General features: G+C 38.9%; 1 protein-coding gene across 2 annotated transcripts in view; it reads right to left on the bottom strand.

Annotated features, from left to right (window-relative positions):
* Window positions 1–4,396: 4,396 nt before the first annotated feature.
* Window positions 4,397–18,493, bottom strand: part of CRIM1 (cysteine rich transmembrane BMP regulator 1) — a 769,789-nt gene continuing 755,692 nt past the window's right edge. For both annotated transcript variants that reach the window (XM_056567417.1, XM_056567416.1), the window contains 3 exons: window positions 12,774–12,893; window positions 9,445–9,632; window positions 4,397–6,772 (listed from right to left, as the gene is read on the bottom strand). In XM_056567417.1, coding sequence (XP_056423392.1) covers window positions 6,596–6,772; window positions 9,445–9,632; window positions 12,774–12,893 — 485 coding nt within the window. In that variant the 3' untranslated portion in view covers window positions 4,397–6,595. The remainder of the gene's footprint in view (window positions 6,773–9,444; window positions 9,633–12,773; window positions 12,894–18,493) is intronic.

Here is an 18,493-nt window from a genome sequence, read left to right as displayed (position 1 = left end):
TAAATCAACTTTTAGCAGAAAGTTAAACATATTTGTAAATTACTTAATTATTAGCTGCTGAATACTACAGAGGAAATTCTTTTCTTTTTGGAATGCTCTCTGATGACATCACGACCACAGTTCTCTCTGCTGACGTTATTATAATAATAATAACACTAACCCAAGTCCCCAGCACTGCAAGGCAGCAGTGCTAACCACTGAGCCACCATGCTGCCCTTAGCATACATCTGCTATGCATGGTTGCTAAAATGGACAGAGATGTCAGCAGAGAGCACTGTGTTCGTGATGTCATCAGTGTTCCAAAAAGAAAGGAATTTCCTCTGTAGCATTCAGCAGCTAATATGTACTGGAAGGATTAAGATTTTTTAATAGAAGTAATTTACAAATATGTTTAACTTTCTGCCACCAGTTGATTTAAAAGAAAAAAGGTTTTCACCGGAGTACCCCTTTAAAGTGAACCTGTGATCAATCCCAACATTTTGTTTTTATATTACCTAATAGCTTTGGGTGTCCTGATTCCACCATCGTTGCCACCAGGGCACCCAGGGCCATATAGCAATATAACAACTCAATTTTGTTGGACTGACCAGTCCAGGTACTATTTTTAATGCAGATGTGTATATTTTTAGCTAAAAATCAATTGTACTTGGGGTTTACCAAGTCTGATAATAACATGAGTTTAGCTTTTAGCAATAATATACATGAATTTCTGTAGAAAAAAAGAAAATAAATACATTTCCCAAAGGTGTACAAAACCTAGTTGTTCTGTTGTAATGAGATCCTATAATACATAGCATAGTAACTACATGTGAGAATCAGAACAAGGCATACTTCTGACAATAAAGAAAGGGAAGGTGCAAGAAACATTAAAAAAAAGGTATCCTACCCTGTACATACTTGATTAAAGGGGCAATAACAAGGACATTTATTTGTTTGACACCATCACATGTATTCATCTGAACCCTAATCCATTTCTATGACTAAAGTACAATTCCACTTGCTTGGTTGCTAACATCACAGTACTTATATAGATCACATATCTGGGCACTGTCTCATCAGTAGCTCCATAGCAGCCACATAGGCTGCCTGTACGATATGCCCCTTGCTTATTGAGGTAGCATTACCATGTAGTATATGACCTCTTTAAGCAAACAAAAAGTTTTTTCTTACACATACATATGCAAAGCAGCCCCATCATACCACATTGTCAGGTAGCATTCCCTGAACATAATTTTTTTACACCAACTACAGAGTTTAAGAAACTGATTAGGACTGAATGCCAAACCAGAGATCACTTCACTGGGCATTCTGGGAAGAGGGAATAGCCAGTGGCGTGCCAATGGCCACAACAGTAATGGTGTCTCCTTAACAAGAAATTTTACCCCTTCTACCTGGTCGACAGGCCTCTCACAAGTTAAGGCAGAGCACCCTGTTCTGTACTGAGGAAGGGCAACAATGTTGTCTGCAGATGGGTACTATTTCATTCTGGAGAGATCTCTGACTTGGCATTAAATCCTAATAAGTTTCTAAAACTATGTCATTGGAGTGAAAAGAATGCTACCTGAGTGAGCTGCTTTGCATATTCCCTTTTCCCAGAATACACAGTGGAGTGCTAATGGCCTTTGAAGCTTCACACACCAGTAATGGTGTCTTTTATATATATCTATACACACAAGGAAGTGCACACAGCTTAAAAGCCTAAAATTGTGGGCTGTTACCATAGATTTGTAGACTCTTCTATTTAATAAAGACATATTTATGGGGCTAGGACTTCAAACAGCAAATTAATAATTTTATTTAATTTGTTTAATAGATTGAAATTTGTCCAATAAAGATTAGCGTTCTTTTTGCGTACGTCTTTATTGTTATCTGTATGACACTTGAAGGAAAAAGCATATAAAAATACTATTTGTTTCTATCTGAAACAGCATTTATAACACTCAGAAATAAATTTTAATAAATGTATAATGTATTCATGGCTTTATCTATAGTTCATAACCTTAATTTGTTCCACTGTCTAATCCAAGCTACATATTAGCCAAAGTGCTAAGAGTTATTATACAAATGTATGTTCATTGCAGGATGTAAAAATTGTTTACATATATTTGCAGCCATGTGAGAAAGTATGGACACTCCCATGTAAAGCCTGTATGTTTTTTGTTATAACATGTGGATATATCAATATGTGATTTTCATTTTACCAGTATACAAAGATAAGGTAATATAAATGGAAAAAAAAAGTTTTAGTTCACATCTGCATCCAAGGCTTCCAGATTCCGTCAGCTCTGATTGGATCTGATTAATGTTGAACACAGCTTAACAAATCTACTTATAATTTAATAAAACATTTTTTGCAGTTATGTCATTTGTTCTCTGGAATAAGTAGGTATGGAAGCATACCTACTTATTCCTATAAATCAAGGTTTAAAAAAAAGGTTGATAGAGGAAGCACTACTCTTTAGACCTAAAATATTTAGTTTGGTTTACTGTTTGTTGTCAAAATGTGTGGTATCCCACACATTAAAAATCAGATGGTTATGCAGGTCTATGAGTCTGGGGGAAAATATCTCAAATATCACCATAATCCGCTTCCACTGTCTAAAATATCATCATGGAGAACTTACCTAACAACTAGCCAGCCAGGCAATTCCCCAAGTTAAGAAAAGTAGTACACAAAGATGATTCTAAGATCCTCAGTGCATTAATAATCTACTATCAAAAAGATGGTGCCCAAATTAGATGTACATGGGAAACGTGCTCTGCAGTCCAAAGACAACATCTGGGCAAGGTTAAGACTGGTCACACACCCTACATTAATGTTGGCTAAACTATAGATTTTTGTGGGCACGGCTGATCATCAAATGTGTATTTGGAGATTGTAGGCTGTTGGCAGATATAGCTGTTGGCCAACAGCTATCTAAAGGGTATAGCCAGTTTTAAGCTTCCCCCTTTGAACACTGAGGCAAGCACAAGGACTTCTGGAACAAGAATTGGCAGCAGAAGCAAAAACAGTTCCAGATACAGTCGCAGAAGTATAACTTGAGAAGTGGATACCCACTGTAAAACATGGATGTGAAAATGCCTAAGTCTTCTTTGTACCACTGTAGACTATACTGTGCATTCTTTGTTAGAGGCAATTTAGTAGGATAACATGTGGCCATCTGTCTGATGACTATAGCTCATGTTTTTTTTTACCGTGGCAACAAACCTATACATACCAGTAAATTCACCAGGAAACTGTACAGCTGAGAAAAGGGGAGGGGATATTTTGTAGAAAGGTCAGACACCGCTGTAGGCTTTTTCTGCCAATGGATAAAACCAAGTTAGAACCTTTAACAATAAAAGGAAATTTATTGTCTATCCTTGGAATAGACCTTAAAGAACAGATTGGTGGGTGTCTGACTCCCCACACCCCAGCCGACCAGCTGATTTAAGAGACCACTGCTTGTACAATTCCCTTTAATGGAACAAACCACAATACCATGTACAGCTGCTACCAAATGCTATAGAGGCTGCAGCATTTGAATGAGTACCACAGCCTCTTCAAAAAACAAAATCTATGTTTATATATTATTGCAAAGTCAATTTCTTATCATTTTCTATTTTAAGCATTAACTTTGGACATGTTTAGGTCACACCAGATTTGTAATTCTGAAACCCACTGCATTTGCAAGTTATAAGGCAGCGAAGTGTACAGCAACATGCACTTCACTTCCCAACTGTCTATCCAATCCAACTCTTTCACTGCTTTAGTCTATACAGTGAATAAGTTAAATCGGGCAGCTGGCCAGGCACTTCACCAACTTATAACTTGTGAACACAGTGGGTTTTAAGACTAAAAGACTAAGACCCTGTGTGGTTAAAACTTTGTCTGGACAACAGTTTTTCAAATGAAAATAACACTTTAAGGACTGTAGATTTTTGTCTTTACTTTTTCACATGACTTTGTGCGTGTGTGTGTGCGCATATATATATATATATATACATACACACACACACACACACACGTACATATGCACTTTGTATTTTATGCATACACTCTGCAGTAATATTGTAAAGAATCACACATTAAGCAGCCTCTATTCTACTAATACAGATTGCATCCACACATTACGTGTGCACACAATGAGATACAGCTGTGTTTTGATCACAAGTGGGATCTCTAATATAGTTTGCATCTGGTATTTCCTCATAATAGTGAAGCTCAACATCTGAAGAAACATCAGCCAATATATATATATATATATATATATATATATATATATATATATAATATATATATTTTTTTATAAAGGAATATCATTTTTTAATGGGAATAAAAAACATTCCAAGGCAATGCTCAAATGACATAATTGCCCTTACAACATTTGTAAGCAGGGGAGCTATAAGGGGGTCATTTTTATTTTAAATATATGTAACTGCTCCCAATGCCTCGTCTTCCCACTGATGTTATCTATACTCATTTTGGTAAACATGGAGAACAGAACCATGCAGGGAGACATGCGGGTCATAACATTACTTTGTGAACAAGCCTTTCTTAAGCCCCACAAGCCTTTTTCCCAATGATAAAGTTGCAACTTCCATATCTGATTCAACTGTATTTCACCTCACAATACCAAACAACCAAGTCCAATTCCTGGGCTTGTTCAGCAAAACACAGAACATAGCAAAAACAAAAGAATATACTGTATAATAAATTAAAAGCCCTCCCCCCCCCAACTCACTATCCAAAGTAGCAGGACTTATGCTTATTGCTGAAGTCACTGTGGTTTTCAGGTTCACACAGACATATACACACATTTTACATAATGCATATTCACGCAAATACACGTGATATGGTACAGAGACAAAAAGCACACACAAACACAAAAGAAAAGTAACACAGTAGGTAGAATTAAAATACGCCTGCATCCTTATCTGAACTTACAAGCAGTTAAGCATTGGTATGGAATGCTGGTTTTTAATGTTTCTTTTACGGGTAAATTTCTCTTTCTTGGTTAAAAATACATTCAACAGGAAAAGAAAACATATAAAATTATATATATATATTTTTTATATATATATATAGATATATATACAAATACTTTGTCATTTTAGCATAATATACATTTACATAAATATTCCTAAAATGCTAAAGTTTGAAGAAGCATAATCTCCTCTTATTTACTTTTTTTTGCAACTTTTGCTTTTTTTTTTAACTTAGCTTTGAAAAAAAGGTGCTTGAATATACAATAAAATTAAGCAACTCCAAAAAAGGGTAGCGGTTTTCTAATTTGCACAATCAGTAACTTAATAAAATCAAACAAAAAGAATAAAGCAAAAAAAAAAAAATAAAATAAAATAAATGGAATCGAAAATATACTCTGCATCCCATTCCCCCCCTCTTATGCCATCTCCACTTGTTTGAAGCATAAGTTATTTTTTCCAGCAAGCTAACGCCAATGGCTTTCCTTTTTTTCTAAAACCATTGCCTCTCCAGCATCAACAAAAGTAAATAGCAATTGCAATCCTTCTCTTGGTAGAACAAAAATGCAATGAAAGTCACACACATATGATCACACACGCACACAAAAAAAATAATAAAAATAAAATAGCTTTAACAACAACACCCCATTATAAAAGAAATCTTAGAACAGTATTTGGTTAAGATCTTAAAATGTTCTAAATACTGCTCTAAGGAAAAAATAAAAATCCAGTGCTCAGATATAGATATATATTTATATATGAAAAAAAACCTACTAAGCCCTCTGTAATTTTACTTTAATCCAACTGGCCAATCGCTAAAATCAAATAAAAATAAAACTTTTAAAGGAAAAAAACAAGCAGCACATTTTCTATAGTTTTAGAACCTTACCCACCATGTCTACCTTACTGCAGCTATCATCTTTTTTTTTATTATTTTTTTTTTTTTTACCATTGTTTGTATTGAACATGTGAAGAGAAATCAGTTTAGAAAAAGAATTATTTGCAGCTTGAGCATGGCTGTGATTTGTACATAGTATATTTTGTGTACAACAACCTGTAGCAAAAATTTGTATAGACCACTCCATTTTCAGCATTGTTTTCTTGTGGTATATATTCTGAGATGCAGGAGAAGTCAATGTCTTTAAATGGGGCGAGGGCACTGCCATTCTTATATGTTACCAGCATAAGCCAGTATTAGCAACTTTACTAGAAGAAATGTGGTGCCTCACTATACATATTCGCCTTTCTCCTGCGTCTGATTAAGCTCTTGTGACCTCTCCTTTGTCAGTACCCCAAACTACATCCCCAACCAACTTGAAAAAAAGAAAACATCTCTATAGCTATGTTACAAGCAGATACGCATAAGCCAGTTCTCCAAACTTTGGTTCTAAGAAAACACTTGGTCAGTTGTTACAAAGGGAAAGTGGGAATGTTTGTTTTGGCACATTGCATGAGACAAGAGTTCATCTCAGTAAGGTCTCAACTGTACATGTCACACAATCCAATAAGCAAGTGCACAGTTTTTTTTTTTTTTTTGTATAGCAGGTTTCAGTCTGTTATCCATCCTCTTGTCTAATTTATTTTCCTTTTCTCTAAAGGAAAATCCATGTGATAGAAGTCTTGGCGTTCCTCACACAGTTTGATAGAAATTATCTGCCTGGAGGTTGTTCTGTTTTTGCATACTGTAGAAGCCACTGTATCTAGAGTCTGGGTCAGCCATTCTTAGCATCCTTTGTGAGCTGTCCACTTGTACCCTAGTCCCTTTCTTGCAGTCCACATACACCAGTTGGTTGTTTAGGCAGGTTGGCTGTAGAACACACAAAAGTTTACTATTAGTAATTGCAAAAAAAAATAATTCTCATTGGTTGTATGTATAGCAAACACATACTTTGGAGCAAGCGGGTGTAGGTGTTTCTTACAAAGTGGCAGTTAAAGAAAGCCATACGGGTATACTAATTCAACAAACAATCTTTACCAAGAGGGAACATGTATGGTAACTAGAAGGAGATTACAGGGAGAGAAGTTGGCATAGAAATACAGTTTGCAACCTTCTCCTGGTTCTAAACTTTTCTCATGTAGGGAGGTCCCTTCTAGTAATAAATGCTGGATGTGAGCCCAGGCGGCTGCGGTCTTCACATCATCAACAGTCTGCTGTGAGTTCTCTCCTTTCTCTCAACATCTGTACAAAGCCATTTTCCTTGCATGCTGCTTTTTGTGTGCACTTACCTTCCTATATATACCATTATACAGTTCAACCTGTGTGATCTGCCTTCCCTGAAGGCTTCGGTGCTTTCCACCTTTCCACAATCTTAACTGCAATGTACTACCTTTCTCCCACTTTTGCTGCAATCTCTGAGGCTAAGATTCCATTTGGTTTTTTTTCTGGCAGTTTTTGGAATACTGCCACTGCAGTTTTTGAGCCAAAGTCAGAAGTGGATCCATAAGGGAGGAGAAGTATAAGTTCTTCCTTTATATGTCCTATTCTCTTTGAATACATTTCTGGCTTTGGCTCAAAAACTGCAGTGGCAGTTTTCCAAAAACTGCCAGAAAAAAACCCAAGTGGAAGCTTGACAATAAAGAAAAAAAGGAGAGAGACGAGAGAGTTGACACAGCAGAGAAAAGTCTGCTGTTTGATCTACCGGAAGCAGGAAGGCAGCTGTAAACTAGATATGCAAGGGAAATATTTAGCATGTGTAATTTCACTATAACAGGGTCATCAATATGAGTCATCTTTTCTATATAACAATGAGGCAGGATTTATCAGCTGTTGCCTGAAATCACCTGCAAAACTCTGATGCGTTTCATGATTTTGTCATTGACTTTAATGTATGGGATTTTTACACAAAAGTTACGCATTGCAGTGAAATCTGTGAAAAATATGGAAAAATATGTACGAGGTAAAACGTACTACTTATCTCAAAGTCTGCAGCTAGCCTAAAATCTGTACAGACATTTGAAAGGGAATTTTACAATATTAAGTAAATATTCATATAAAGATACAATATAATGACCCCCAAGGGCATAGGTAGCTGTGTGGGACAACAACAAACCACTCTGTCTTGGATACAGTATTTCAGTACAGAGATAGGGCAGCAAAAGGAATCTTTCCCCTAAAGTGAAGAAAAGCCTAGCTATGACTATGAGAGATCCCTATGCTGACATTTCTCTGATCAACAAAGCAAAAGGGAGTAAATGTAATTTACACACTGTATAACACTGTGTATTGCTACCTATACTATTTTTGTTTGTTCGTGCATAGAATGGGTTAAGCACAAAGAAAAAAAAAACGCTAACATTCCCTTGAAACACTTAAATCTTGTGTTCCCCTGTGGAATGTTCTGAATGTGACAGTGTGAGCAGACATGCAAAGCGAGAAGCAGTATTGCCTTGGGCCGGAATTCAAATATTCACGATATTAGGTTTCTACTCGACTGCTTTAACCTACTCCTCTTCTAGAAGGTAGCAGGAGATGTAGCCTTATCTATAAACCTGTTCTGTACAATGTAATCATGTGAATGGCTTTGCATCAAATGATTGAAACTCTGTTTTAAAATGATAATAGAAAATGTAATGCATTTAAAGCAAACATAATTATAACGGAGTTCCTCATCAAGACATACAGATGTGAATTATACATAAACCATGTATTCAGCATATATATGTAGGAATGGTCATTTATTGAAAAGACCACTGTCAGATCCAAAAACTTATCACATGTTGTTACTGATGAAAAATAAAGATCTTTTGTAATATGGTTGTTTAAATTATTTTGAATATTTAATAAATAAAATAGCTTCTGAAAATCCCACCAATAGAGGTCCCCATACCTACTGGAACACTAACCAGTCCTGCAGCAGCATCAGGCTTGTCCATGAGTCATGGGTAAGAGCTGATTCATGGACAAGGCTGCATGAGCCGACACATCAATCAGCCCCCTTCACCTGAGAGGATTTCTAACACTGTGAGCTAATGAAAATAGGTATTTTTTTTAAATAAATATAGATGATAGAGGCATCAGAATCACATGGTCAGGATTAGGTACTGAGTAACTTTTTTTTGTGGGATCTGATAGTTATGCTTTAAGTATAAACACTTTTTTTAAATTCTATTTAGTGATGCTCTATTGCACATATCTATTATGTACGACAGTGACATTATTTGCTGGTTGATGGAATATTTACTCTAAAAATGCTAACCACACAAAGCCCAATTTTTTCCATCATCAATAAACAAGTATGGTATGAGACTGCTTTTACTACTGAAGCTCCAAAGCTATTTTTACCATTGATGTGTAAACAGTCAGTGCTATTGACACAACTGGTTATTACTGGCCAGGTTAAATCGGGTGTCCAGTTGTGCTTACTTACCAAATTTTTTTTTTTATATTGTGTAAATGTAAATATGAAAATACAGCTTAGTAAACAGCATAAAAAATGGACACAACATTACATATAAACATTTAAAGTGAAATGTTTGTACCTTTGTAGGTGTTCGGTAACAGGGTACTGGAATCCATTGCTTTTTCTTATTGATCAGAAGAAGGACAATGATGATAATCAAAGCTGTCAATATTGGGATTGCGACCCATGCAACTGAGTGAAGTGAGCTGTCCTCACTTGACTGAGGTCTGTCTCCTTCTCTATAGTTCACTTTTAGATGACCCATTTCTGAAAAATTTAAGATTATTTGTTAGAAGAAGCATCAGTGTTTTTCTATTCCTGGATAACCACTTTAAAAAGGGGCAAACAATGCTCTTAACTATATAAAGGTGGTCATGTACTCACAGTGGTTAAATTCTCAGGCACCCCCTAGTGCGTTCTGCTCATTTGATTTTTAGTAGGTGCTGACCTCTTGATCACATACATGATCCAACAAACACAGTACATTGGTTGATATACCAGCTTGAATTACATAATATTAATATGGACATACACACTCAAAGTAGTCTTAAGTGTTTTGGGAAGGTGCTAATAAAAATAAAATGGTATTCCCATAGAAAACTATTTGCCCAGAATATGAAATTCTCAAGAAGACGTATGTGCTCCAGGGCAGGCTTCCTCCACAGAATAGATTCACATTGAGTTTGTCCCGTGTAATAAGGAATGCAGCCATAATATCGGAATTAAACTCAATCAAGCTCACTAGTGGGCTCAACCTCCTAAGGACACAGGGGGTACCCGCACGCCCTGTGCCCAGTCTATAACGCGGGGTCATGCCGTGACGGGTCGGTCCTGCCGGGTAATGAAAGCCGGGACCCTTGGCTAATAGCATGTGGCACCGATCGTTGTTAACCCTATAGAGGCGGCAATCAAAGTTGATAAAATTGCATCCTGGCAGCTCAGTCGGGCTGATCGGTGAAACCGCGGTGTCACGATCCGCTAGGCTGTCGAAGGAAGGTCCCCTACCTGCTTCCTTGGCATCCAATGGGGGGGTGAAGTCAAGCCCCGATAACACTGATCTTCCACATGTAGTTCTATGCCGATGATCAGTGTTAGGAATCAATATAATGCATGTTATAGCCCCTCCTAAAGGGGGCTATAAGATAACAAAAAAAAAAGTGGAAAAAAAGCTGCTATTCCTTATAAAAGTAAGAATCACCCCCCTGTGTAAATAAAAATAAACATATGTGGTATCGCCGCATGTAGAAATATCCAAACTATAAAAATATATTGTTAATTAAACCACAAGGTCAATGGCGTACACGTAAAAAAAATCCAAAATAGCGTATTTTTGGTCTCTTTTTATAGCCCCAAAAAATGAATACAAAGTGATCAAAAAGTTAAATCAAAACAAAAGTTGTACCAATTAAAACTTCAGATCGTGCACACAAAATAAGCCCGGATACTGCCCCGTACACGGAAAAATTAAGTTATAGGGGTCAGAAGATGACAATTTTAAACGTATTCATTTTCTGGATTTAGTTATGATTTTGTTTTCTAGAGGTAAGACAAAATCAAACCTATATAAGTAGGGTATCCTTTTAACCGTATGGACCTAGAGAATAAAGATAAGGTGCCATTTTTACGGAACAATGCAATGCGGAGAAACGGAAGCCCCCAAAATTTACAAAATTGCATTTTTTCCTTCAATTTTGTCGCATAATACATTTCTTTTCTGTTTCGCTGTGGATTTTTTTTGTAAAATGACTAATATCACTGCAATTGGTGGTGCAAAAAATAAGCCATAATATGGAATTTTAGGTGCAAAAAATAGAAAAACCCTACGTCCTTAAGGGTTTAAAGGGGTTTTCCAATCAATACAAGTTAAGGCATACCATGTACTCATGGGTCCCCATTAAATCCAATTAAACAAACATGTTTTTTTTTTTTTACATAGCACATGAGGAGGACTCTGCACAGAAGATGCCATTTTGTATTAGAAATAAGGGGGAGGGGGTCCAATCTTTGTAATATGTCATACCAAAATGTTGGGAAACCCTCTTTGTGTGTCATTGTGTGTTTAAAATCACCATCCACATGTCTAGAATGGACAATGGTGTGGTTGATGACTGCACAATATTCCTGTGACAATTCAGCAAATGAAAATAAAGGCAGTAGAGCAGGGGTCTCAAACTCAAATTATCTGGGGGCCACTGGAGGTAGAGGCTGGGTGAGGCTGGGCTGCATGCGCCCCTCACATATAATGCCCCCATCATGTGCCCCTCACATATAATGCCCCCATCATGCGCCCCTCACATATAATTCCCCAACCATGCGTCCCTCACATATAATGCCCCCATCATGACCACAAATAGATATGTCCCCCATCAGGTGGGGCTCCCCAGTAGGTACACAGGCCCCCATATAGATATGACCCCCATCTGGCAGGGCTCCCCAGTAGGTACACAGGCCCCCAGATACATATGATCCCCACCAGGTAGGGCTCCCAAGTAGGTATAGAGGTTCCAGATAGATATGATCCCCATCACTGATGGGGGTAATATCTATCTGGGGGCCTGTCTACCTACTGGGGAGCCCTACCTGATGATCAGGTAGGGGTTCCCAATAGTTGTACAGGCCCCCAGATAGATATTACCCCTGGCAGGTAGGACTCCTATTTAAACAATTATGCCCCCTAAGAAGATAGGTTAGCCCCTGGTGATAAGCAGGTCCTCCCTTATAAGGGAAGTAATTAGGCAAGTTAAGTTTCACAGCTACAGGACTTACATCTCCCTGCAGCCTAAAACCAGCCTTCTTTGCTGGGATGCGCGTTTGGTGACGTCATCACATGAGCCGCGCAGGATGTCAGAAACCTGGCGTCCTACACTGCGGATGCAATGATGTCACAAATTTTAATGGTATCCTACGAAATTATTTAAATTTATTAAAAATGGTATCGCCATCACTTTTTTGGATCGCTTAAGTCCAAAAAAAGAATAAAAATCACCTGCAAAAATGCCAAACTTAAAATCCACATGGCGTTTTTCTTGACATGCTTTTACTCCCATAGACTTCTATGGGAGAAAAACGCCTCGATTTCAGGGGAAAAAAACGCCATAGGCTCAACATGCTGTGATTTTGCAAAAGGTGAAAAACACCAAAAAATTTTGAAAAAATTACAAAAGGATAAAAAAAAAGCCAAACTGAAAAACGCCAAGTGGAATTTTTTTTGCGATTTCTCATTGATTAACAGCTCACATCTGGCCGCAATGTTTTTTGGCCGAAAAAACTCCATGCGGCAGAATTGGCGTTTTTCTTGGTGAAATTCCAGCCTAAGGATGTACTGAGTTTAGAGATAAGTAAAGAAATCAAGAGTCAAGTTACCTGATAGTCATTGAGAAAACTATGTAAACTGTATGGGGTTCTCACCTCTATGATGGTGAATGTCATTCTCACTTGGTGTTGGCCAGTGAAGAAAGTCATGTTCGTTTCTTCCTCTGTGATTTGTCTTCTCAATAGGGATGTTAGTGGGTTCAGGAATATACATCTCTGTAAAACAAAAACTATTTATGTACCCACCTTGTTATTTCAAAAACAGTCCTCTTGTTAGACTATACCATGAGCCCTTAAATGGGCACTCATTAAAACAAATTTTTTGCTATTGCACTTCTTATGGTAAATAAAAAATATTTCTAATATACTTTGTTTTTAAAAAATGAAGTTTTCTATGTTTTATTTGTGATTAAAAAAATCTCAAGAGCACATTTTCCCCCATCTCATTCACAGACTTTGGATCGAAGCCCAAACACGGGAAGTGCAGCCTGGAGTGCTGAGGGGGGGGGGGGGGGGGAGGGGTGTCTAACCCAGTGTTTCCCAACCCAGTCCTCAAGGCACACCAACATTCCGGGTTTTTTCAGTTACTCCATTGGAATAGAACAGGGAAAAATTAAAATCCTGGACTGCTGGTGTGCCTTAAGGACTGGGTTGGGAAACACTGGTCTAACCAACAGCATATGGCAGTTAAGTGTGAGAGGAGTTATAATTGGATGAGGCTGGACACCCCCCCCCCCTCAGCACTCCAGGCTGCACTTTCTGTGTTTGGACTTCGGTCCAAAGTCTGTGTATGAGATGGGGGAAAATGTGCTCTTGAGGTTTTTTAAGCACAAACAAAACATAGAAAACTTCATTTTTTTCAAACAAAGTATGTTGGAATAATATTACCATAAGGATAATTTGTTTTAATGAGAGTTACACTTTAAGTTACAATGGCCTCAGGTTAAAATATTTTCAACATACAATGTTTTTTTCTGTACCATTGTAACTTGAAATCATATTCAACATACAATGCTACAGACAGTTTACATCTACGACACATGTCAGTGGCTAATCAGACATTTTACTGGTTAAACACATGTAATACTGAAGGCTATGCACTGATTGGATGTCTAGTTGTGCCTCTACAGTATTGTATGATACTGCATGTCCTATGTTGCCCTTTACCTGTGCCAAGATAATCTGCACCTTTCAACACTTCTTGAGGATGGAGCCATGTTATTTTTTTTTGGGAGGGGGACACAGAGTACTGTACAGGACCCTGAAGAAACTCCTGTCCACTACATACAGTGGCGGATCCAAGGGGGGGGCAACTGTACTATAGCATGGTGGAGCGGGAGCTGTCGGCTGTCCCGCTCCACCACCCCTTTCTCACGCCCGTCACCTTTCTATCACATGCTGTGGCTGCTCCATTCCTGCAGTCATTGAGAGCCAATCATGGAAGGCCGGCGCGATGACATCACATCATTGTGTCGGCACCTGGAGATCGCGTCCCCGCGGCTCTCACTGACTGCAGGAATGGATCAGCCGCAGCGTGTAAGAAAGGGGAGGGGGAGCAAATTATAAGTGAGAGGGACAAATTATAAGTGAGGGGCACATGTCAGGGGGGCATTATATGTGGGGGCACATGAATGCCCCCCCATGCCCCCCTGACATGTGCCCCTCACATATAATGCCCCCTGTCCTGCCCCCTCAGTGGGGGCACAGGACATGGGGCATTATATGTGAGGAGCACAGGACAGGGGGCATTATAAGTCAGGGTCACATGTCAGGGAGGCATTATATGTGGGGGCACATGACAGGGGGGCATTATATGTGGGGGCACATGACAGGGGGGGCATTATATGTGAGGGGCACATGTCAGGGGGCATTACATGTGGGGGGACATGACAGGGGCCCCCCCTGTCATGTGCCCATATAATGCAAATATAATGCCCCCCGGACATTTGCCACTTACTTATAATACCCAAAGTCATGTGCCCATCACTTATAATACCCCCTGTCCTGTGCCCCTCACATATAAAGCCCCCCTGTCATGTGCCCCCACATATAATGCCCCCCTGTCATGTTCCCCCACATATAATGCCCCCTGACATGTGCCCCTTACATATAATGCCCCTCTCATACAATGCCCCATGTCCTGTGCCCCTCACATATAATGCCCCCCTGTCATATGCCCCTCATATATAATACCCCATGTCCTGTGTCCCTCACATATAATGCCCCCTGTCCTGCCCCATCAGGGGGCATTATATGTAAGGGGCACAGGACATGGGTCATTATATGTGAGGGGCAAAGGACAGGGGGCATTATAAGTCAGGGACATATGTCAGGGGGGCATTATATGTGCATTATATGGGCACATGACAGGGGGGGCTGTCCTGTGCCTCCACATATAATGCCCAATGTCCTGTGGCCCTCACATATAATGCCCCCTGAGGGGGCTGGACAGGGGGCATTATATGTGAGGGGAACAGGACAGGGTGCATTATATGCGAGGGGCACAGGACAGAGGGTATTATTATTATGTGAGGGGAACAGGACGGGTTATAATTATTATATTTGGGGGCACAGGATGGGGCATTATTACTAAATATGAGGGGCACAGAGTGTTTTGCATTTCAGAAGTATAGGCTGGCATTTACCATTGTAGGTGTAAGTGAAGTATTTTTCTGTGTAGGAGCACCAAATTTATTAAAAGGTAGCAGACCTTTTCTAAAATTTCACTCTTCACACCAAAAAGCTAAGTCTGGGCTGGTGTAGTTTTAGAGACTTTTCAGTGGCTTTGCGCCTTTTTTGTGCCTTTTCTCAAAAAGATGCAGTTCATAAAACCCGTCCATATAATGTGTATTGCCAAAATCAGTGGATTGCAACTCAAGTGCAAAAAAGGCACAAATAAACCCTGCTTGCACCTTTTTTTGGACACAAATAAACAGTCCAAAGACAATTATACATGTCGACCATAGTGTATATTATAAGGAATTTTTGGGGTAGTATGATTTTTGTGGGCCACAATACATTACGGTATTGTATTCAGAGGGTGCATGGCAAGGTTATATTCAGAGACCACAGTATGTGGTAGTATTATATTCAGAGGGTTCAGTATGTGGCAGTTTTATATACAGAGGGTACGTACGGTGTGTGGTGGTTTTATATTCAGAGGTTACAGTGTGTGGCAGTTTTATATTCAGAGGTTACGGTATGTGGTGGTTTTATATACAGAGGGTACGGTGTGTGGCGGTTTTATATACAGAGGGTACGGTGTGTGGCGGTATTATATTCAGAGGGTACAGTGTGTGCCAGTATTATATTCAAAGGATACAGTGTTTGGCAGTATTATAACGATTATTGTTTTCATATAGAGGATCAGAATCCGCTGACACAGTGAGGAACCATCAAGTTCTGCTGAGTGAACATTTAGCTGGACCTGGCAGTATGTACCCTCTGAATTAGATAAGGAAAGACTATAGAGAAGAAGTCACCTATAATCACTGATATTATTGTGTATTCTCCTCACTATAGAGAAGACGTTACCTGTTGTCACTGATATCATTGTGTATTCTCCTCACTATAGAGAAGATGTCACCTGTAATCACTGATATTATTGTGTATTCTCCTCACTATAGAGAAGATGTCACCTGTAGTCACTGATATCATTGTGTATTCTCCTCACTATAGAGAAGACGTCACCTGTAGTCACTGATATCATTGTGTATTCTCCTCACTATGTCCCATCTGAGCTGGAGTCACTTGTAAGTTCTGCAGTAATGATGGGTGAAACAACAACTCCCAGCATAACCATACCACTTACTTAAAGTCATACTGGGAGCAGTAGTTTTAAATGGTAAAAACTTCTTTAGCACTTTCCCATTCTGTGGCAATTGGTATATTTGATTATTATATTGGAAATAATTTTCTGCAACATGCTACAGCACGGGCATCACATCCTGCTAAAAAATCAGGGCCTATATCCCTTAATATTATGTTTTTGCAAATATTAATCCAGTTGCTGTTTAAACATCTGTCCAGACTAATAAAACCGCATCTGCAGGCAGAAGATTCCACATCCTTATTGTTCTTAGTGTAAAAAACTATTTCCTTTGCCTGAGACAAAATCTCCTTTCTTCCAGTCTAAAAGTTGCTGAGTTGCCCATAGCAACCAATCAGATCGCTTCTTTCATTTGTAAAAAGGCCTTGGTTGCTGTGGGCAACTTGTCAACTTTTCCTCTGGACAGGTTTTGATAAATCTCCCACTAAATGTGTGACCGTGTGTCCTATGTGTAGTCCCATTTATGTAAACATTCTAATATATTATACGTAAACTGCTTAAAATGTCTTATGATCTTTGTAATATTGATATATCTGTTTAAACATATCCTATCTGTCTGCAGGGAAAATCTCTGTCCGGACAGCCGTCTCCTAGATGGCTAAGCATTCCGTGCGGTGTCTCGAGAAAGAATGAACGTGTTCATTCTTTCTGCGGAGACAGAAAACGAAATTTCCTTGTTGGAAACATCTGGCATGGATACTCTGCCGTGAGCACAGCGCAGCAGAATCCTGTTGAATTCAACGGGACTCTGCTACAGCGGAATGAGTGTGCCGAATTCCGCATTGGAAATTCTGACCTGTGAACATGGCCTATGAGTCGCAAACAAGATTAGGATTGTATGATACATTTAATATTGTAAGTACCTTAAGCAACACCTTATTTTCTGTCCGCCAACACAAAATACTCTAATTGTGCTCCTCCCGAGACTAGACTCTGGATCCTCCCCTGACTACATGCAGTCATTTACAGCTTTAAGCAACACTTTTTGAGATTTATATATAGGAACTTGCTTTATCTGTAATAGTTTTCTCTTTAATTCATATAGGTTTCCTATTTTTATTTACATTTTGGGGGTTTCATAAACAAATTACCAGTTTTCCATAGAGTTATGGTTTTAAGGAACAATGGTTTCTGTCATGTCTGTATTGGCCTGTGTTCACACACAGCTATTGGTTTGGTTATGTGTGAACAGTTTTATGTTCCCTGGTCAGGGAATAGTTAATAGCCTTTTTGATTGCTAGCCAACAGCTCCTAGGGTGTGTCTATTTAAAGTCAGTCCAGTTTAGCCTCTGGGCTGGTGATACTTCATTATATCCTGACCTGCTAAGATGCTGGGCATGCTGCATGGAGCTTTGGCGAAACACTCTTTCTTCAAGTTTTTAATCTACTATCTCTGTTTTAGCATGCACTTTGTATTTTCTGGTTTTAGCCAATTTTATGTGGCATGCTCTTAGTAGATTTTAGCTGTATTTGTTTAGTCGGTTTTAGGAATTGTATGTTCTTTTTGCTATGTGTCTGTTCACACTGTGTTTTCTCTTGTATCTGTTTATATGAAGTTCTGTGTTTTATATTTCTGTTCTCCTACTGAGGCAGCATCCTGTTCACACTGGTGAGTGTGCCGCTGGCCAGTAGTCTATTTGGATTTATTATTATGGCTACTCCTTTAGTGGAGTGGAGTGTCCAGTTTGTGTGTCCAGTGTGAACAGTGTCCTATGTTAGACCTCTGTTACCGCTCCATGGGGACTCCGTGTCTACTGCAGGCGTTCGGAGGGATTGCTATTCCTGTCTTGTGTTCAGTGTGAACAGTTTTCTATATTATATCCTGTGTATTTAGGCATCCCTGTTACTTGTTCATGGGGACTTTTATGTGGGATTGCGAATATTCCTATTTAGCTATAGATCCCTGTTACCGGTCCATGAGGACTTTGTGTCTACTGGAGGTTTTGGGGGATTATGCTATATTCCTGTCTGTTCCTGGAGTCTGTTT

Source organism: Hyla sarda, chromosome 3, assembly GCF_029499605.1.
Source record: "Hyla sarda isolate aHylSar1 chromosome 3, aHylSar1.hap1, whole genome shotgun sequence".
NCBI classification, from domain to species: domain Eukaryota; kingdom Metazoa; phylum Chordata; class Amphibia; order Anura; family Hylidae; genus Hyla; species Hyla sarda.
The sequence above is the reverse complement of the archived record's forward strand: the minus strand, read 5'-3'. Positions and strand labels throughout refer to the sequence as shown.